Source organism: Astyanax mexicanus, chromosome 2 (assembly GCF_023375975.1).
Source record: "Astyanax mexicanus isolate ESR-SI-001 chromosome 2, AstMex3_surface, whole genome shotgun sequence".
Classification (NCBI taxonomy): Eukaryota; Metazoa; Chordata; class Actinopteri; order Characiformes; family Acestrorhamphidae; genus Astyanax; species Astyanax mexicanus.
The window spans coordinates 48,400,100-48,422,221 of record NC_064409.1 but is presented as its reverse complement, the minus strand read 5'-3'; the positions used below and the strand labels follow the sequence as shown (position 1 = coordinate 48,422,221).

Here is a 22,122-nt window from a genome sequence, read left to right as displayed (position 1 = left end):
TTTGTTCTAAATAAAGGAGCACAATCATGCCCATTGTTTGTTTGTTCCAAAAGATGGAGCTTCCCATGATGACAGTAGGAGAGAACCCTGGTTTCAAGCATTTAATAAAAGAGCTTGAGCCCCGTTACAACATTCCATCCCAAAAAACAAAACATAGTTATAATGAAGTTCCTATACAGAATGCTCAGCATTTCTGTACTGAAAACGTATATCGAACCATGGGTTTTATAACAAGGTGTGAACCGAACCATGAATTTTCATTAACGTTACAATATAGCAAAAAGCTGTTTTTAACAAAGTGACATCACGGGGCATTCTGGATGGTGAAAGTTAAACATCTGTTCCATGGTTCCATTTGCTAACATCACTTGTCTTATGTGTGGGGAAGGTTCTACCAAAAGAGCTCTGGTTCTGGAACCAGATCCGTTCAAGCTGATAGGAAACTTGGTGCTTTTCAGTAAACCAGCCTGCGTTTGCACCTGTTTTAGTAGAACCAAAGATACGACACCTAACCCGTTATATCAGAAAATGAATGCAAACTAGAGTGTGCTCACAAGTGAGCTTCAATAATATATATCCACTGCGGTGAGCTGGACCGCAGAGTGAAGGCAAAAGGGCCAACAAGTGCTAAACACCTCTGGGAACTCCTTCAAGACTGGTGGGAAACCATTTCAGGTGACTACCTCTTGAAGCTCATTGAGAGAATGCCAAGTAATTTTACAATAACTTACTACTTCCTAAGCATTTTAATACTCCATTAAAAATGAAACGTCTTTACAGTAAGCTATAGGGGTGATTGGGATGCACCCATTATCTTGCTTTATTGCTTTGTTAGCTGTCAGTTTAACGTGTGTAATTGTCCCTAGTTTGATGCTCTGTCCAATTTTTTTTGTTTAGTTTTATTTTTTTCCTCACCATTTCCTCTCCTTCTCTCTCTCCACTTTTTCATTGGCTCTCTTAAGAGCAATAGTTAAGTAAACTAGCATTAGCATCCTACCTCTTATGTTACCCAATCTTAGTTAAAACATCCTGGCATTCAGAAATATGCCAGGAAGAGGAACTCTACTGTACTTTAAAAATCCAAACTGTATTGTTTACTCACTTTCCTAGGCAGTCCATCAGGCCCAACACAGCCTAAAAGAGAAGAAATACATTATTATTATTTGTGTATTCATAGACAGATAAACAGGATAGACTTAATGAAATACAGAAATTAATATCACTATCTGATATGCCAAACATTTAGCTGAGAAAATGCCCATAATCTCAGCTCACATCCCGGACGTTAAACATCTCTGATCTAAAAAAATAATCCCAATAACCAAATGGTCTAATAGGTTTGATGGATTTAATTACCCTCAACATTTCAACAGAATGTAATAAGTAAACAAAATCAACCAAAACTATTAAGCCTACCCAAAACACCCGTATTTAAAGTACTCTTCCACAGGTTTTGTACTTACCACAGAAGGGTGTGCATATGTCTGTGTCAGTGTTGAAGAGAGTGGTGCCATTAGGGCAGAAGCATCCTTCTTTAACGACTTGACACACACCTGACTCACAACTGACAAACTTTTCATTGTATCTGGATTCATGACAAAGAAAATTGCACTTTTAACATTAACAATCTGAACATTTAAAACCTAAAATATTACTGTATAACTGATTATTAGATTTTGTTTCCCAATTACTTTGAGTTGCAGGTTTCTTCCACCTTGGGCCCACATGCCCGGTAGACTTTTGGACTGGGACATTTGTATGCTATCAAAAGAAATGAACACAAATTAGAAAAAAACAGTATTTTGCAAGGTAGCATTTAATTCCAAGCTTATTGTCTGCTCTTTACCACAAAGTCCATTAGTAGAACTCCTCCAGTCCACACATACAGACATCTTAGCACACAAGGTAGCATAACTCTCCAGACTGAAGCATCCGGTGGCATTTTTCATGTTACACACGTCATATTTACACGCCTCATAGAAATTTTCAGGAGGATAGTACTCATGGCAGTCTTTAAACACACTGCAAAAGAAAATTTAATTATTTAGAAAACAAAATTAGAACATAGCTGCAGCAAACCCTGTTGGAGTATGAATTTTTTTATCACAAGGGCCTTACTTGCTGGTGATGACTTTGCAGATTTCTGGATCACAGTATTTAGTTGTGGTTGTGGTGGTGCTTTTAGTTTTGGTTGAGACTGTGGTCGTGGTTGTATTTGTGGGAGGAACTGGAGTAGGACATGCGCCGCTCACTTTCCAAGCCTCTGCAGTATTTACACAGTTCTGGACTTGCCCATTAGGTAGCCTGCAGTCATTGTCTGTCACGTTGTCACAGACACCTTCAGAGATAAATGATAAAAAGTAAACAGTTTTAGTTTTAAAAAATGGCACATTAATAAAATAATTAATATTGAAGCGATTTCACTCATGAATAAAGCTGGAAATTAAAGTCATGTCTTTTTATTTAAGCTCAGAGCAGCCACACAAACATCTAACTCTCTGAACAGCGGACATGCAAATAAGACAACCAACAGAACATATATAGCTGAAAAAAGTTTCAAATAACACAAGTACACATCCTGAAATCTCGACAGCATAAAATACCACTATCACTTAACTCTGCATCACATACAGCATGAGTAATTATGGGTAAAGGCAGGTAAACTTGTTGCTGAACTTACCACATTGTCCTTCAGTGTTGTTATAGAACAAGGAATAAGGCAGATTGACTACAAAGTTCATGCCTGCAAAGGTAATCTGAGCGTTGATTTTAGGAATGTCCACAGTCACCTGGATCCCAGTACTTGTGATGGTAAAGTCTGCAGTAGAGATGGTTGGAGTCTTCTCTTTACCATTAACAATAACCTGATACAAACAAAGAGTTTAAAGCTTAGTTAAAAACACATCTACAATAGTGCCTACAAATGTCTAAAATGTTAAACAAAAAAACATTATATCAAATCATGATTGATTTAAACAATGTTAAATAAACCCAGTTTATATGTGAAATGTGAAAAAAGTTAAAGGGGTATGAATACTTTTGCAAGCCATTGTAAATGATGGAGAAAACTTATACCAGACAAAAATGGGGATACTAGTTAGAATTTAGTACATCAGGGGTATACATAATAAACATGAATGAATGAAAATTCATAAAATTAGGACTCTTGTAAGAGCTTTTACACTATGCATTAAAAATAGACAATAATTTATATTGATAATAAATGTACAATAGCTAATGACATGCATTCATATAAACTGCAAGTAAATAACACAGTGCATACTAACTACATGTTTTAATTTATAAAGAACAACAATAAGCATCCTAGGATATTGAACAGGTAATATATGTTTAACTATTATATTTCATTTGCATTTGTTGCCCAGAACAGTTTTTAAAAGTTGGGAGGCCATGAGTGAAACCCCATTTTCTGGAATAAAAACTTAATTGTTTAGTTTAGCTTTTGGTAATTAATGTTTTTCTGTTAGGTAAGGCTGCAGATCCAGGGCTACATGGACATAAACTGGTAAACTAAGATTCCGGTGCTGTTGTCCTGCCCACTGCATTCAGTCGAATAGGTGGATGGCAATTTTTCAGGGTGCTTTTGTGTCTATGTTATCTTCTGGCTCTCTTACTTTAATTAGGCCGTTTTTTTAATTTTCAGATCTGTCGGATTCCTTAGCCACACTCTAATAAGGTTGCATACTGTCTGTTCTCCATAAATCTAGTAAAACTAATTCCTTCCTCTGAGTTATTGACTGACCACGTGTCTGGCCCTATACCGATATATGTTCCACCCTCAGGTTCTCCTGTGACCTGTTAGGCCAGACTAAAGGAAGTGCAGCTGCCCATCGTCCAGATTTTGCCACTAGTTTGTGCCACACTTTCCACTACTGATGACACTACTGTATGAGGATGAATAAAAACTTTAACATTAATTTATGAGTTGTCTGACCAAAAAAGGATAGTCCCCCAATTACATACAGTATTAGGGCCCTATCTACACCCTGCGTCCTTAAAATAGCAATGAACTTCTGGAATATATTAAGGCTGATGGGCGTGGTGGTCTGGAAATGACGTGTGTTCAGGTAAATGTCTGGCGTGTTTCTATCTTGGCGGCGAAAAAAACGCCTTGCGCGATTGATCCTGTGAAAGGACGTCGAAATTCAATGGTCAGTCTTGCACCAAAAACTGAATCATGATCACCCTGCGCCCTGCATTCCAAAAAAACCCATACCATCACTTCCTTACCACAGTAAAAAAAAAAACGTACCCAGAGTCTTCAGCAATTAACTATAAAAATAAAATATACTTAAAAATCTGCATGACAGTTATAAGGATTTATATTTATGTTCAGTACACAGACTTAATAACTGTAACTTAATTTCAGCAGACAGGCATTCTGCTGTTTGAGAATTTTAACAAATGCTTATTCTCACTCAAATGCTGGAGTTTTAGAAATAAAAAATAAACATAATGGACAAATCGACTAAACATATATATTTTTTATTTCACTTCGCTAATATTTAACTAAAAATTCACTTTTATTATTATTATTTTTTTATATATCTGAAAAATAAAGCACATTGTCACCCTGGCCTCTGGGGCTGTCCGTCAATTATATAAAACTTTAAACCTTTAAAATACACAGAAATATAAAGCTATATGTTAGCGTTTGTTTCTTATCACCAGGGCATTAAATATATCGTTAATGAATTAAATATATTAATTCATTAACGAAAATCTGGTCCAGCGATCAAAAAAGACCACAGGCGCGCTAGCGAGTGTGGCAGCGCGCGCGGCGCGGGATTACCTCTGTTTTCTTAAAAAAGTGTTTTAATAAATAAGGTCGTTTAAAGTGTAGTAAAGTTCATGGTATAAACTCACTATATTTAAAGATACTTAATCAAAAGAAATCAGGCAAAATGCGCTGCGTCTCTCTCTCTCTCTCTCTTTCACAGCGCGGAGCTAAATTCAGCGCGAAATAAAATAAAACTCAGTTCAGTTAAATAAAAATAACTAAGGACCTGTAAGTTAATCAAATATTGTCAAATATAAAGGATAGGTTGAGGTTTTGATGAGCTGTTTCAAATTATTGAAACTGAAACTAACTGAAACTGAAACTTTTATTATTCTGCACTCTATCAGAAAGCCTGTGAATGTTTTAAATTGTTTTTTTTAATGAGTTTATATTTTATATTATTATTTTTTTTATTCATTGTAATTATTTTTATTATTTTATTCATCAATTTATTAAATATATATATTTTTTTCCCATGAGTCCCATGATCTTCTTAAAATGTCCTATTTTTCCTTTTTTATGTATATATTTTATTTGTCTATAGTAATTGTCAGTTTTTATTTCTATTTTTTTATATTTTTAATCCCTTTTAAATGGTAAATGAGGGTCCCCCTCCAGTGTGAATAATAGATTGATTGGTTAATATTCAGTGTTGCAAACCTAGTTTTTACATAAACAATAAACAGAATAAAGAATCAAATAAATGTACTCTTCCCTAAGCTGCTGGTTTATCTTCACAGCGGGACGGCGCAGTTTCCTATGAGCTCTTAAAATAGGAATGAACAGAAGTCAGCGCGCACCTGTCTCTTAAAGGTAATGACTACAGACACACTGATTGGTTTATTTCACGTTACGCCCAAAACACACCCATGAATAATTAAGGGAATTAAAACACGCCCTTTGAGCCGTTGGAGCTGCGCAAGGCGTATTTTTCAGACACTGGACACGCCCCTAAATCCAACTGCGCAAAGCGCAATTACCTAGTGCGCTATAGATCGTTAAAATAGAGCCCTTAGTCTTAATAGTAAATGTGATGAATACATGTGATAATATAAGGTACATGTGACCCTTGGTTCCTCTCACGGTTTCTTCCTCCTCCAGCTCTGAAGGAGTTTGTCCTTGCCTCCGTGTTCACTGGGGTTCTGTGTTGTATGTTAAATGTTTTGTTAAATGCGCTTTATAAATAAATTTGCTTTGATTTTGATTTGACATAGTGTATAGAACAGAAAGGTATTCAGCATGTGTATCGTCAGTTGAGTGAGTTACTTACTGTGTTCACAGTTGGGTTTCTTGTCTGTTTCAAGTAGATTGTGTGGGACTTATAGTATATAGTTAAACTCTCAGGACAGGCCAAACCATGAGTCATATCACAATAGTAGTTCTTGATATGAACACTGAAGTTGTACTTCTTGATAATTTCCTGGACCAACACATATGTGCAGTTGCCTTGGAAGGCATAATACTTTCCATCGAAAGTTACGTAATGAGGATCTCCCCATCCCATGCATCTACCTGGAGTTTTGGAGAGAAGAATAAAGGTTCAACACAATCAACGTTTTACTCATTTGTTCTAACCTGGTTTACATTAAGTAAGTTTACTTAGGTTAAGTTACATTTCTAAAGCATTTGTTTGAGGATTTCACTCTACATACTAAATATTCAGTGTTTCATTGAAAGAACAATGCAGATTAAACTCACATGGGCAGGCATACTGGTAACACGTATTGGGAACTTGCACAGCAGGCATCCCATTAGCACACACTGGAATGGATATGTTATTTGGAGTTGTGGTGGTGACTGTCCCATTGAAGCATGTTCTAACCAAACAGTTTTCAGTCCAGGTTTCTCCATGCTGTGTTGGTCAGGAATACAAAGAAAATATTAAATGAGTACATGTGTGTCATTATGTGTAACTGTGTTAATGGTTATTAATTAAAGTTATATTATAATTTATTATACAGCTCTGGAAAAAAATAAAAGACCACTTAATGATGATGTTTTTCCTTGATTTTACCAAATTGAAAACCTCTAGAATATAATCAAGAGGAAGACGGATGATCACAAGCCATTATACCAAGCTGAACTGTTTGAATTTTTGCACCAGGAGTGCAAAAGCAGTGTGTAAGACTGGTGGATAAGAACATGCCAAGATGCATAAAAACTGTGATTAAAAAACAAAGGTTATTCCACCAAATAAAACTTTATGAATATGAACTTGTTTTCTTTGCATTATTTGAGGTCTGAGCTCTGCATCTTTTTTGTTATTTCAGACATTTCTCATTTTCTGCAAATAAATGCGCTAATCGACAATATTTTATTTGGAATTTGGGAGAAATGTTGTCCGTAGTTTATAGAATAAAACAACAATGTTCATTTTACTCAAACATATACCTATAAATATCAAAATCAGAGAAATTGATGCAGAAACTGAAGTGGTCTCTTATTTTTTCCAGAGCTGTATTACAGTTACTTAGGTGCCTTTTGTCTTTTTTATAGAATGCTTTTTAATGCCATAAACTTTTACAAATGACAAACATATAAACATTAAGCATTATTTTATGTTGCATATATGTCTTATATTACCTTCCTTGGTGGGTTAAGGAAAAAGCAGTCAGTTGGAGGAGGAGGAGTTGTTATAATAGTAGACTTTATAGTTGTAGGAGAAGTTGTAGTAGTAGTAGGTTTTGTAGTTGTAGGAGAAGAACTTTTAGTGGTAGTTGATGTAGGAGTAGTAGTGCCAGTGGTAGTGCTAGTACTAGTAACAGTAGTAGTGGGGTTGGTAGTAGTTGTAATGCAAGGTTGTGGTTCCTTGCGTACTTGGCACCCTTTGTCACAATACGCAGTAAAACACCATCCTGCCCCATCAGTTTCATTATAGATGATAGACCCTAGACATAGAATGAAGTAAAACGAAATGAAAAACAATTGATTTGTAAAAAAACTATATATGTAGGTTTGATTTTACACACATACCATTTGAGCTAATAATTCAAGAATTTAAGTAAAGTTAAATCTAATCCTCTTTGTGACGTATGAGTATGCAAGACTCAAGCTAACGCTTTGTGTTAACTTTAAAATTTTGTACAGAAAAAAAAGCTCTATTTAGTGTTTTAGCTGGTCATGTTGAGAGACTGGCCTACTCATGCAGATTAAACAGGTCAATTATGCTGTTTGACCTGTTAGACAAAAATACACCATCTGTGACCTCAATGTTAACCAAAATCATGAATGAAAAGCCTTATTGAGATTTCATATTAATGTTGACTACAATAACATAACTAAAAAAGAAAGTCAATGTAAATGTAAGGAAGGCTGTTTTTTATGAATAAGGGTTCTATGTTTTTGCCTAGCCAATCAGGGGTGCGTTTCCCGTACAACGACGGAGCCTAGCATTGAACTAACGTGGTACGATGCATCGTTAAACTAACTAACATCTGAAGTACGACCGTTTCCCGAAACCATCGTACTTTGTTGGTACCACAGAAGTCTGAACTATGTTGGTTTGAACCACCGTGGTCTTAACTAAGGTGTTTCCAGATGTGTTCGGCCAGACTTTCCCAGCAGAAAACGTGCAAAACTCACAATCTTTAAAATATTATGCAAAAAATATGTTAATAATGTATCATTTAGGCTATTTATATTGTAATTATCACCAGAACATAACGGACAACAATACTATTGATAAAATAACAATGAACTGCAAGTAAAATGTACACAATAATTGCTATATATTAATTATTATTTGTAACAGACAGTGTTACTTAAAAAAAACATACACATATTTGCTATTGCAATATTTTTTTTAAATAAAATAATCACCATTCTGAATGAGTCTTATTCAAATGAGACCTGAGAAATGTGTGTTACTCAGTGGTTCAGCAGAGCGCCTACAGCAGCGCGCGGTGTTCTGTCGAATTGTGCAACCGATCGAGATGTGCTTCTCAACACCAGCGCCCATGCGTGGAAACATTTTTTATTTGTTTATTGTTTTTTTTATGGTAATTCTGTTCTTTTTGGGTGCATTAAACAACCAGAAACCCCTTGCCATTATTTCTGAGTATTACAAATGCATAAATGACAGCTGATGATAATGAAAGTAATAATAAGTTAGCAATAATAAAAAACATAAGGTTTATAATCACCCCTAATAACCCTAAATTGTCGTCTCCTGATATTTTGATTCAGGCTTTCCAAATAATCTACCGAAAGCATGTTTAAATATGGGGCTTTTTCTAGCAATTTTATATTTAAAAATTAAATATGCACTAGGGTAGTACGGTTTGACAGGGTAGCAAAACTCGACAGAACACCGGATGGAAACCTAGTTCGAATCCCGGTCGTGGTTTTATTCTCTTAATGTTTTTTTTTTCATAATGGCAATTAATGTTATTATTTTTTACATATATATTAATGTAGCCTACATATTTCTACGTATTTCCTGTAATATATTATTTAACAAATACTACTTGATAACATTTGTATAGGCCTAGAAACACACGTTGTATTGGCTAAATTATACATTTTCTTTATTCACACTCTGTCTGGTCCTGTTACCTCCAGAGGATAATTAGGTAATTCAAAACACCTGCTTATTACATGTCTCTATTTATTTTAAGACACTTTTTACTTAGTTTTTTCTTGTTATGAATATATTATTAAAAGACACCTTCTTGCCTACTGTATGGATATATTTGTTTCACTGGGTACAAACAATGCAAATATAGCCTCAAAGGTCCTTAGGGTACAGGTGTTTACGTTAAAGCCATTTTAGAGTATTACCCCAGTGACAGTTTAATAGCCTTATTCACAGAGTGCATATAGCTCAGTGGGTTTAAAAAAATAATTATTAACTATTTCATAAATGTGCACAGCACAAGTTATCTTTACTCAAGAGATGCCTGCTTGAATAATTGACATACATCTTTCCAAGACTGTAAAATACATTTTAACTAAAGAGCACTTCAGTGCACTCTTTTCACTACACTGAATTCATGTTTGCCAAATAAAGCTAAATGTTAAAGACATACCGGTACATTAAAAAAAGGACTGAATTTTATTATTTTACCTGGGCGCACATGGATAAAAGTGAAGTGGCTCAATTAATGTAATTAACACAAACATAAAAAATAGGTACACTTGACATCTTAAATCCTCGTGCAGCAATATTAATGGGATTTTTCAGCTTTCTGAATCCTACCGTCCATCGTCTGCACTAATCACCAGGAACTAAGCTCTTAACGACAGGTCTAGAGCTTTTGGGAAACACCTGCGTCGCAACTGCATCGTCCAGACTATCTAAGTTGCTAACGTAGTACGTAACGCTTTTGGGAAACGTACCCCTGGATGTTCAGCTTGTCAGTTACATTCAAATACTAGCAAAGACCAGTTTAAGAGGTTTATCAATTCACTATCATTAAGCTAGATTCCACTGTGAGCAAGACAATATGTCAGGGAGAGTTGCTAGCAATAATTGGGAGTTTAATGTATTTTCTGGTCAAACAATACTGCTGTATCAAAAAGAATGTGTAGAGAATGTGTGTGTCATGATTAGACAATAAGTAAAACATTTAGAGAGACATAAAGGCGGATGTAAAGAGAAAAAAATGTTCACCTATGTTGATAGTACCAAAAGTTTGTTTAATGCTAAGAAATACAGAGAGGTTGTAAAATGGTACAAGATCTTTAATATCTTGATTGACTAATTTGGCTCCAGCAGGACGGGTGTTTGGTTGTGTGCTAAGGAGTTTAATGACTAGCATCTGCAAACATGTAGTTAAAAAGTCAAAATCCACTTACCTGGGAGGAATTTTTCATTTCTGTATGTACAGACACATTGTGGTGGTGTTGTTGTTGAGATTAACTCTGTAGTTGATGTTGGAGTAGTACTGCTCGGCATGGTTAGTTTGGTCGTAGTGATCTCTGGGGTAGTTGAAGAAATTTCTGTAACTGTTGGTGTTGAGCTCTCTATGCTCCTTGTTGTTGTTGGGGGAACTACAGCTGTTGTTGTTGACTCTGGCTGAGTTGATGATGGGGGGATCTCAGTTGTTTTGGGTGTTGTTGGAGGCACTGGAGTAACAGGTGTTGTAGAAATAATTTTTGTGACAGTGGGTGTTGTTGTTTCATTGACTTGTGGTGCGCTTGAGGGGGTTGTTGTCTGGACAGGTTGTGTGATTATATTTTCTGTGGTACGTGATGTTACTACAGTTGATGGAATTACCTTTGTGGTTGTGGTTAGTGTTGGTGTTGAGCTCTCTATGGTAACTGTTGTTGTTGGGGGAACTACAGCTGTTGTTGTTGATTCTGGCTGAGTTGATGATGTGGGGATCTCAGTTGTTTTGGGTGTTGTTGGAGGCACTGTAGTAACAGGTGTTGTTACAGGTGTACTTCCTGTGACAGTTGAAGGAGAGACAGTTACGGTTGTAGTGGTCACTGCTGTAGTTGATTGACTTTCTGTTACTGTTGTAGTTGAGCTCTCTACGGTAATTGTTGTTGTTGTAGGAACTGCTGTTGTTGTTGACCCTTGCTCAGTTGATGTTGAGATTAACTCTGTAGTTGATGTTGGAGTAGTACTGCTCGGAATGGTTGCTGTGGTCGTAGTGATCTCTGGGGTAGTTGAAGGAATTTCTGTAAATGTTGTAGTTGAGCTCTCTATGCTACTTGTTGTTGTTGGGGGAACTACAGCTGTTGTTGTTGACTCTGGCTGAGTTGATGATGGGGGGATCTCAGTTGTTTTGGGTGTTGTTGGAGGCACTGTAGTAACAGGGGTTGTTACAGGTGTACTTCCTGTGACAGTTGAAGGAGAGACAGTTACGGTTGTAGTGGTCACTGCTGTAGTTGATTGACTTTCTGTTACTGATGTAGTTGGGCTTTCTATGGTAGTCGTTGGCGGAATGATCTTTGTTGTTGTGGGTGTTGGGGTGGTACTGGGCGTTGATTCTGTTGTTGTTGTGCAATGTGGATTCTGAGAACAGCATTTGACTCGTATTTCATAATTATAACATGGTGGTCCCATCTGATCATTGTTTTTACAAATGAGACCATCATCAACATTACATGTCACCTTTTGACCCAACTCTGATAAAGTCTTGTCCGTGTATTCTTTAGCACGACATTCTATCTTTTCTCGTACCTCACAGGAAATGGTGTTTGCTTCGAAAATGGCATTTACAGATTCGGTCTCACCTCCACCATCATTTCCAGTATAATTAGGGTAATTGTTATCAAACCAATTTGTCCATCTGCATGTTGAGCAATCAGATATTGGAGTAGTACTGTTCGGAATGGTTATTTTGGTCGTAGTGATCTCTGGGGTAGTTGAAGGAATTTCTGTAATAGTTGTAGTTGAGCTCTCTATGCTCCTTGTTGTTGTTGGGGGAACTACAGCTGTTGTTGTTGACTCTGGCTGAGTTGATGTGGGGATCTCAGTTGTTTTGGGTGTTGTTGGAGGCACTGGAGTAACAGGTGTTGTAGAAATAATTTTTGTGACAGTGGGTGTTGTTGTTTCATTGACTTGTGGTGCGCTTGAGGGGGTTGTTGTCTGGACAGGTTGTGTGATTATATTTTCTGTGGTACGTGATGTTACTACAGTTGAAGGAATTACCTTTGTGGTTGTGGTTAGTGTTGGTGTTGAGCTCTCTATGGTAACTGTTGTTGTTGGGGGAACTACAGCTGTTGTTGTTGATTCTGGCTGAGTTGATGATGTGGGGATCTCAGTTGTTTTGGGTGTTGTTGGAGGCACTGTAGTAACAGGGGTTGTTACAGGTGTACTTCCTGTGACAGTTGAAGGAGAGACAGTTACGGTTGTAGTGGTCACTGCTGTAGTTGATTGACTTTCTGTTACTGATGTAGTTGGGCTTTCTATGGTAGTCGTTGGCGGAATGATCTTTGTTGTTGTGGGTGTTGGGGTGGTACTGGGCGTTGATTCTGTTGTTGTTGTGCAATGTGGATTCTGAGAACAGCATTTGACTCGTATTTCATAATTATAACATGGTGGTCCCATCTGATCATTGTTTTTACAAATGAGACCATCATTAACATTACATGTCACCTTTTGACCCAACTCTGATAAAGTCTTGTCCGTGTATTCTTTAGCACGACATTCTATCTTTTCTCGTACCTCACAGGAAATGGTGTTTGCTTCGAAAATGGCATTTACAGATTCGGTCTCACCTCCACCATCATTTCCAGTATAATTAGGGTAATTGTTATCAAACCAATTTGTCCATCTGCATGTTGAGCAATCAGATATTGGAGTAGTACTGTTCGGAATGGTTATTTTGGTCGTAGTGATCTCTGGGGTAGTTGAAGGAATTTCTGTAATAGTTGTAGTTGAGCTCTCTATGCTCCTTGTTGTTGTTGGGGGAACTACAGCTGTTGTTGTTGACTCTGGCTGAGTTGATGTGGGGATCTCAGTTGTTTTGGGTGTTGTTGGAGGCACTGGAGTAACAGGTGTTGTAGAAATAATTTTTGTGACAGTGGGTGTTGTTGTTTCATTGACTTGTGGTGCGCTTGAGGGGGTTGTTGTCTGGACAGGTTGTGTGATTATATTTTCTGTGGTACGTGATGTTACTACAGTTGAAGGAATTACCTTTGTGGTTGTGGTTAGTGTTGGTGTTGAGCTCTCTATGGTAACTGTTGTTGTTGGGGGAACTACAGCTGTTGTTGTTGATTCTGGCTGAGTTGATGATGTGGGGATCTCAGTTGTTTTGGGTGTTGTTGGAGGCACTGTAGTAACAGGGGTTGTTACAGGTGTACTTCCTGTGACAGTTGAAGGAGAGACAGTTACGGTTGTAGTGGTCACTGCTGTAGTTGATTGACTTTCTGTTACTGATGTAGTTGGGCTTTCTATGGTAGTCGTTGGCGGAATGATCTTTGTTGTTGTGGGTGTTGGGGTGGTACTGGGCGTTGATTCTGTTGTTGTTGTGCAATGTGGATTCTGAGAACAGCATTTGACTCGTATTTCATAATTATAACATGGTGGTCCCATCTGATCATTGTTTTTACAAATGAGACCATCATCAACATTACATGTCACCTTTTGACCCAACTCTGATAAAGTCTTGTCCGTGTATTCTTTAGCACGACATTCTATCTTTTCTCGTACCTCACAGGAAATGGTGTTTGCTTCGAAAATGGCATTTACAGATTCGGTCTCACCTCCACCATCATTTCCAGTATAATTAGGGTAATTGTTATCAAACCAATTTGTCCATCTGCATGTTGAGCAATCAGATATTGGAGTAGTACTGTTCGGAATGGTTATTTTGGTCGTAGTGATCTCTGGGGTAGTTGAAGGAATTTCTGTAATAGTTGTATTTGAGCTCTCTATGTTCCTTGTTGTTGTTGGGGGAACTACAGCTGTTGTTGTTGACTCTGGCTGAGTTGATGTGGGGATCTCAGTTGTTTTGGGTGTTGTTGGAGGCACTGGAGTAACAGGTGTTGTTACAGGTGTACTTCCTGTGACAGTTGAAGGAGAGACAGTTACGGTTGTAGTGGTCACTGCTGTAGTTGATTGACTTTCTGTTACTGATGTAGTTGGGCTTTCTATGGTAGTCGTTGGCGGAATGATCTTTGTTGTTGTGGGTGTTGGGGTGGTACTGGGCGTTGATTCTGTTGTTGTTGTGCAATGTGGATTCTGAGAACAGCATTTGACTCGTATTTCATAATTATAACATGGTGGTCCCATCTGATCATTGTTTTTACAAATGAGACCATCATCAACATTACATGTCACCTTTTGACCCAACTCTGATAAAGTCTTGTCCGTGTATTCTTTAGCACGACATTCTATCTTTTCTCGTACCTCACAGGAAATGGTGTTTGCTTCGAAAATGGCATTTACAGATTCGGTCTCACCTCCACCATCATTTCCAGTATAATTAGGGTAATTAGTATTAAACCAATCAGTCCATTTGCATGGTGAGCAATCAGATATTGGAGTAGTACTGCTCAGAATGGTTGCTGTGGTCGTAGTGATCTCTGGGGTAGTTGAAGAAATTTCTGTAACTGTTGGTGTTGAGCTCTCTATGCTCCTTGTTGTTGTTGGGGGAACTACAGCTGTTGTTGTTGACTCTGGCTGAGTTGATGATGGGGGGATCTCTGTTGTTTTGGGTGTTGTTGGAGGCACTGGAGTAACAGGTGTTGTAGGAATAATTTCTGTTACAGTTGATGGAGTAACCGAGGTGCTCGGTATGGTAGATATCTTTGCTGTGACAGTGCTTAGTTTTGTTGTTGAAGCTTCTGCTGTTGTCTGAGTTCTAGTTGTTGTTTCTGGCTCTGTTAGATGAAATATTAGAAATGCAATGTTCAAAACATTTATTTTATGCCACCAATGTAAGGCATGCACATATGCAATAGTTATAAATGTAAACAGTAACATAGATTTACTTTATTTTATAGTGCCATTTTACAGCATAAGGAACAGTATAAACAGGTAAGCCAAAAGTCATGGGAGAGCAGTATGGCGTGTTACCTCAGGGGATGGCTTGGGATAGCCTTCATAACTTGTAAGATGCACGTACAAAAGAAAAGCAAATTATGAATATGAATTATGCCATATTTTTAGCTTTCAAAGTGGTGGAACATACTTCGAGTATCAGCGATTAGCCTTAAACAGACCAGGTAATGAGTGAGATTAAGGGCACAAGGACCCAAGACTCAAATGTAGAGTCAGTTATAAACCTCACCTCATGGTGCACCATAAAATGCCTGGAGCTCGAGGAAAGTAAAACTAATTTATATTTACTGTTTTAATTTATTTGTCTAATCTAAAGTCTAACTAACTAATTCCAGCTCCATGAATCTTGGAATATGCCCATGCCATCAGGGGCATAAGGAATAACGGAATAACCTGGTCTATATTCAGTATATTCAAGTAGTCAGATGACCTCATTCTTTCAGCACATACTGTGTCTGATCCCAGACCTGACAAACTGCAGCATGAACCCCACATCATTTACTTAGTTAAAATGATGATACAACAATTTTTTTGGCTAGGCAGTGTATGTGTAACGTGGTAGCTCACCTAAAGGTGGATTTTAACCACCAACCTTATGGGTGGGGGACTAGAGTAAACTAAGTGAGCTACCAACTGAATTATTTATAGAGAGACCCAAGTGCAGAGTGGAACTGAGATAAGGGTTAACAAGGGATATATGTATTTTAAATAGAAACTGAAAAGTTGCTTTACAGAGGGAAAAAACCAACCTCTGCTTAGTAAAACAAATGAAAATGCACTGCACTGCTGGAGGAGTGAAATAAGTGATTTGGACCAAAGGGACAACTTAGACTGCCAGGGGAAGGCTGGCCAGCTCAAATATCACAGAGCAAAGAAAATTCAAGACTAAACTTCCCAAACAAATAAACAAACTCAAAATGCTTAGAGGGAAAACTATTTCTTTCCCTTTCACCTTTTTTTTTTTTTTGGAAAGAGTTTCCAGAGAAACCCTGAGAGGAAACCTTCAGAAGGGTAGGTCTGGGATACACAATAGCAAAGAGCAAGAGATTCAAGGAGAACACTCGAGAAAGACTTGTGCGTGTCAGGCAAACTCAAGACTGAGCACAGGGCTAGGGGTTGGCTCTCCTTAAATAGGAGAGGACCAGGTGTTGCTAATTGCCTGTAATCAGGGTGCAGTGGTTCTGGGTTTCCCTCTGGTGGCTGGGGGTGGCATAGCAGGTTGCCCAGCCACAGTCTGCACCCTTACAGGACCCCCCCTCCTAGGAACGGCACCCGACGTTCCTAACCCCGCAGCACGGTCACGCCTGAATGCACAAATGAGCTCAGGGTCCAGAATGTTACGAGCAGGGACCCAAGAGCGCTCCTCAGGCCCGTACCCCTCCCAGTCCACCAGATATTGGGTGCTGCCCCGGACCCGCCGTGAGTCCAAGAGGCGCCGGACAGTGTAGGCAGGTGAACCATCCACCAAGAGTGGGGCTGGGGGAGCAGGGACTGAGGTAAGGGTACTGCAGAGTACGGGCTTCAGGCGTGACACGTGGAATGTGGGGTTAATGCGCATAGAGCGCGGGAGAAGCAAGTGATATGTGACTGGGTTTACTCTGCGAATTACCTTAAATGGACCCACATAACGAGGGGCCAATTTCCGGGACTCCACTCGAAGAGGTAAATCTTTGGTGGAAAGCCAGACCCGCTGTCCTGGCCGTAAGGTTGGCCCAGGCTGTCGTTTCCTGTCTGCAGCTCGTTTCTGAGCTGCTGAGGCAACTTGCAGAGCAGCTCTGGCCTTTCGCCAGGCCCTACGACATCTCCGAACTACATGCTCTGCTGCTGGGACCCCCACTTCATCTTCCTGCTCCGGAAACATAGGGGGAGCGTACCCGAATTGGCACTCAAAAGGGGACATGCCCAAGGATGAGTGCCACAAGGTATTATGGGCATACTCAGCCCAGAGCAGGTGATCAGCCCAAGTGGAGGGATTAGAAGATGCCAGACAGCGGAGGGTCCTACCTAAGTCCTGGTTGACCCTCTCTGTCTGGCCATTGGATTGCGGGTGAAAGCCTGATGATAGGCTCACTGAGGCACCCAGTAACTGACAAAAAGCCTTCCAGAATCTACTGGCAAAGTGAGGGCCTCGATCTGAGACCAAATCCATTGGCAGCCCATGGACCCTGACCACATGCTGCAGCAGTAATTTTGCCGTCTCCCTGGCTGAGGGTAGTTTGGGCAGTGCAATAAATTTACAGGCTTTGGAGAACCTGTCGACTACGACTAAGATTACAGTGTTGCCCTGAGACACTGGCAATCCAGTGACAAAGTCTAAGGAGAGATGGGACCATGGGCGTGAAGGAAACGGCAAGGGGTGGAGCAAGCCTGATGGTCGTGTCCTAGGCTCCTTGTTCTGGGCACAAACCTGGCAGGCAGCTATATAGGCCCTAACATCTCGGTCCATTTTGGGCCACCAAAATCGCCTTTGCAAAAACTCCAGGGTACGGGTGATTCCTGGATGGGCTGTAAGGGGTGATGCATGACCCCACTGGAGTACTTGGGGCCTGACAGAAGTAGGGACATAAAGCCTCCCTGGAGGCCCCCCTCCTGGGTCAGGCTCACTTCGGAGGGCATTTTGGACTGCAGTCTCTACTCCCCAGCGTAGAGGAGCCACAATCCGAGTCTCAGGGATGATAGGTTTTGGTGGCTGATCTGATGATGGAGGATCCCACTGCCTGGAGAGGGCATCGGGCTTAGCATTTTTCGAGCCTGGCCGATATGAAAGAACAAAATCAAACCGGGCAAAGAATAGTGCCCACCTGGCCTGACGGGGATTTAGACGCTTGGCTTGTTGAACATAAGCCAAGTTCTTGTGATCCGTCCAGACCAGGAACTGATGTTTGGCCCCCTCCAGCCAGTGTCTCCATTCCTCCAACGCTAGTTTTACTGCCAAAAGCTCCCTGTCACCAACATCATAATTTCGCTCTGTGGGTGTGAGGCGGTGCGAAAAGAAAGCACAGGGGTGCAGCTTTTTGTGAGGACCAGAGCGCTGTGATAGTACCGCCCCAACACCTATATCAGAAGCATCCACTTCTACTAAAAAAGAAGCCTCAGGGTCTGGAAGCTGTAGCACTGGAGCCGTGACTAAACAATGTTTGAGTTTTTCAAAGGCTTTCTGGGCAGCATCTGTCCATTGAAACCACCCCATAGTTTTCTTTGTTAGGGAGGTTAGCGAAGCAGCGATCGTGCTAAAATTTCGGATAAATCTCCGAAAAAAATTTGCAAAGCCTAAAAAGCGTTGAAGCAGCCGAAGAGACGTGGGACGAGGTCTTGGCTGGATCCATGCTCAGCTGCCCCTTGGACACTACAAATCCAAGGAAGGAGACAGATGGGACATGGAAGAGGGACTTCTCCAGCTTAACATAAAGATGGTTTTCCAGGAGAAGTTGGAGAATCCTCCTCACATGACCCATATGCTCCTCCATGGAATTGCTGTAGATGAGGATATCATCCAAATAGACAAAAGCATAGGAGTCCAGGGCCTCCCTCAGGACCTCATTGATGTATCTTTGGAAGACGGCCGGTGCATTCATCAAACCAAAAGGCATAACAAGGTACTCGTAGTGGCCTGATGGAGTAACGAAGGCCGTCTTCCATTCATCACCTTCTCTAACTCGAATAAGATTGTAGGCGCTGCGCAGATCCAGTTTGGTAAAAACTGAAGCCTGCTGCAGCGCCTCGAAGGCTGAGGTCATGAGGGGCAGAGGGTAGTGGTCTTTGACTGTAATTTTGTTTAACCCCCGGTAGTCTATGCAGGGACGAAGGCCCCCATCCTTCTTCCCTACAAAGAAAAATCCGGCTCCTGCAGGGGAGGTTGAAGGCCGGATAAAGCCTAAAGCAAGTGCCTCTTGTATGTAGTCCTCCATGGCTTTCTTCTCCGGGCCAGACAGGGAAAACAGCCTACCACGAGGAGGACTTGTACCTGGAAGAAGGTTAATTGCACAGTCAAAGGACCGGTGGGCTGGTAGGATCTGGGCCTTCTGTTTACTGAAGACCTCCCTCAAGTCAAAGTATTCAGAAGGGACTCGAGATAGGTCAGGGATACCAGGGAGGGATGGGGAGGTTGTATGTTGGATGGGGTGGACTACCAAACAAGACCCCTTGCATTGTGCATTGCAACTGCAGCTGGGGGGCACTAATCACGAAAAAGGTTATTTGTTCCCTGTGTTGGCCGATGTGTAATAAAAGTGGTTGGGTCTGCTGTGAGACCACTCCTGGCTCAAGAGACCGCCCGTCTATGGCAGATATTGGAAGAGGATGTTCCATAGACACCAATGGCAATCCCAAAGTCCTAGCTACAGTGGAGTCAATGAAATTGCCAGCAGCACCTGAGTCTACAAACACTCTGAGGTGTTTCTCTTGTTCTGGTCCCCAGGAAATGGCAGCATTGAGAAATACCCCAGAAGTATAAGGAGATGACTTTGGCTTTCCCCGACAATTCTGGGCATGATGGACGCATATGTCCAGATTGTCCACAATAAAGGCATCTGCCCTCCCGCATACGGGACTCACGCTCTTGGCGAGACAGGCGAGTATGTCCCAATTGCATGGGCTGTTCACCCTCCTCAGGTGAGACTGGAAGTGAGTGAGAAGTGGGAGGCACAGGAAAGAAACCCTGATGTCGTTGTGTGGAAAAACCTGTATCTCGGACCCTACGGCGCTCTCTTAACCGGTTATCCAATTTGAGGGTTACTGATATCAGCTCCTCGAGGGAAGAAGGAGGATCACGTGGGGCTAACTCATCTTTAAGTTCCTCACTCAACCCTTGCTGAAACGCTGCCATTAATGCAGAGGAGTTCCAGCCACTCTCAGCAGCCAGAGTGCGAAACTCTATCGCATAATCAGCCACTGATCTTTTCCCCTGTCGTATGCGTAGGAGACGGGGCCCAGTTTCTCCTCCACAGACAGGATGATCAAAAGCTTGACGCATAGAGGCTGTGAACAAGTCTGCAGAGGTACACACACCAGGTTGATTCTCCCATACTGGAGTGACCCAAGCAAGGGCACGACCTGTGAGCAGGGAAATTATATAAGCCACTTTAGCTCTCTCAGTAGGGAAACGAGACGGCTGCTGTTCAAATGCCAGAGAGCATTGGAGCAGAAAGCCACGACAGCGTCCAGGATCCCCATCAAATCTCTGTGGTGGGGGTAAGTGTGGCTCAACCCGTGGAACAGGTTCAGGGACTGGTGCAGGTGGAATGGGAAGGGCAGCTGTAGCCACAGGAGATTCAGCCTGTAAGGCTGTTGTTAGGGTCTGCAACTGTGACAAGATCTGCTGGAGAGCCTGCTCGTGTCTGCCAATTGCAGCACCCTGGTTGACTATGGCTCCCTTGACCTGCTCCATGTCTGATAACTCTGCTGGGTCCATGACTGGCTCAGTCTTGCTGTAACGTGGTAGCTCACCTAAAGGTGGATTTTAACCACCAACCTTATGGGTGGGGGACTAGAGTAAACTAAGTGAGTTACCAACTGAATTATTTATAGAGAGACCCAAGTGCAGAGTGGAACTGAGATAAGGGTTAACAAGGGATATATGTATTTTAAATAGAAACTGAAAAGTTGCTTTACAGAGGGAAAAAAACAACCTCTGCTTAGTAAAACAAATGAAAATGCACTGCACTGCTGGAGGAGTGAAATAAGTGATTTGGACCAAAGGGACAACTTAGACTGCCAGGGGAAGGCTGGCCAGCTCAAATATCACAGAGCAAAGAAAATTCAAGACTAAACTTCCCAAACAAATAAACAAACTCAAAATGCTTAGAGGGAAAACTATTTCTTTCCCTTTCACCTTTTTTTTTTTTTTTTTTTGGAAAGAGTTTCCAGAGAAACCCTGAGAGGAAACCTCAGAAGGGTAGGTCTGGGATACACAATAGCAAAGAGCAAGAGATTCAAGGAGAACACTCGAGAGAGTCTTGTGCGTGTCAGGCAAACTCAAGACTGAGCACAGGGCTAGGGGTTGGCTCTCCTTAAATAGGAGAGGACCAGGTGTTGCTAATTGCCTGTAATCAGGGTGCAGTGGTTCTGGGTTTCCCTCTGGTGGCTGGGGGTGGCATAGCAGGTTGCCCAGGCACAGTCTGCACCCTTACAGTATGTCAATAAGGAATTGTGATTTTTAAACATTGTTCAGGTGTAGAGGAAATTATTTTATTCTGCTTCAAAATCTAACAAAGCCTTCCCTGGAAAACAGAGACAGTCAAATGACAAAACCTATGAATAAGAAGGTGTCCTAATACAGTGTCCATATGAAAATATGACCCCAAAACCATCCCAGAATTTAATATCAACCAGTGATGATTTGCTTTGTGGTTTCTGGAATTTACTACTGTAACATTAATATAACTATGAATTATTTCACATCATGGAACTACTTTTATTCAGTAGTTAATTGTATTTAGTATTGTTTACACTGTAAAATGAAGTATTATCATCTATGTTCTGCTAGTGTTATTAATTTGTTTACATTACTTACCAGGTGTTGAGAAAGTAAATATTGTTGTGGTGGTTGGAGTAGATGGAGTGGAACATGGAAACATATTGGGTGTAATGTTACCATCAGATGAACAACTAGCAGTGATACATGTCCCGTTCCCATCTGTTGTGCTGTATATGAATTCTCCATGTTGGTATTTTTTACCGTTGTACTCACAGTAAACTAAAATTAGGAAAAAAAATAGCTACAGTTAACACTAAAAATTCAGTACACATCAATTTCTACTGTAATTTACTAATTTCTTTTAAAAGGTAACTTTTGTGAATATGATTTAAGAAGCTTTGGCCTCATAATAATAACCATATAAATACGGTGGTATGAAAAAGTTTGGGC

General features: G+C 40.4%; 1 protein-coding gene across 3 annotated transcripts in view; it reads right to left on the bottom strand.

Moving 5' to 3' along the window:
- The window catches only part of LOC103044987 (mucin-5B-like), a 60,122-nt gene that overhangs the window by 6,872 nt on the left and 31,128 nt on the right, over window positions 1–22,122 (bottom strand). For 2 of the 3 annotated variants that reach the window (XM_049474417.1, XM_049474418.1), the window contains 11 exons: window positions 21,769–21,951; window positions 10,598–15,076; window positions 7,385–7,689; window positions 6,500–6,653; window positions 6,072–6,313; window positions 2,681–2,864; window positions 2,119–2,338; window positions 1,847–2,022; window positions 1,692–1,761; window positions 1,464–1,585; window positions 1,103–1,134 (listed from right to left, as the gene is read on the bottom strand). In XM_049474417.1, the coding sequence (XP_049330374.1) occupies window positions 1,103–1,134; window positions 1,464–1,585; window positions 1,692–1,761; window positions 1,847–2,022; window positions 2,119–2,338; window positions 2,681–2,864; window positions 6,072–6,313; window positions 6,500–6,653; window positions 7,385–7,689; window positions 10,598–15,076; window positions 21,769–21,951 (6,167 nt within the window). The remainder of the gene's footprint in view (window positions 1–1,102; window positions 1,135–1,463; window positions 1,586–1,691; window positions 1,762–1,846; window positions 2,023–2,118; window positions 2,339–2,680; window positions 2,865–6,071; window positions 6,314–6,499; window positions 6,654–7,384; window positions 7,690–10,597; window positions 15,077–21,768; window positions 21,952–22,122) is intronic. The other variant, XM_049474419.1, reaches the window with a different exon arrangement.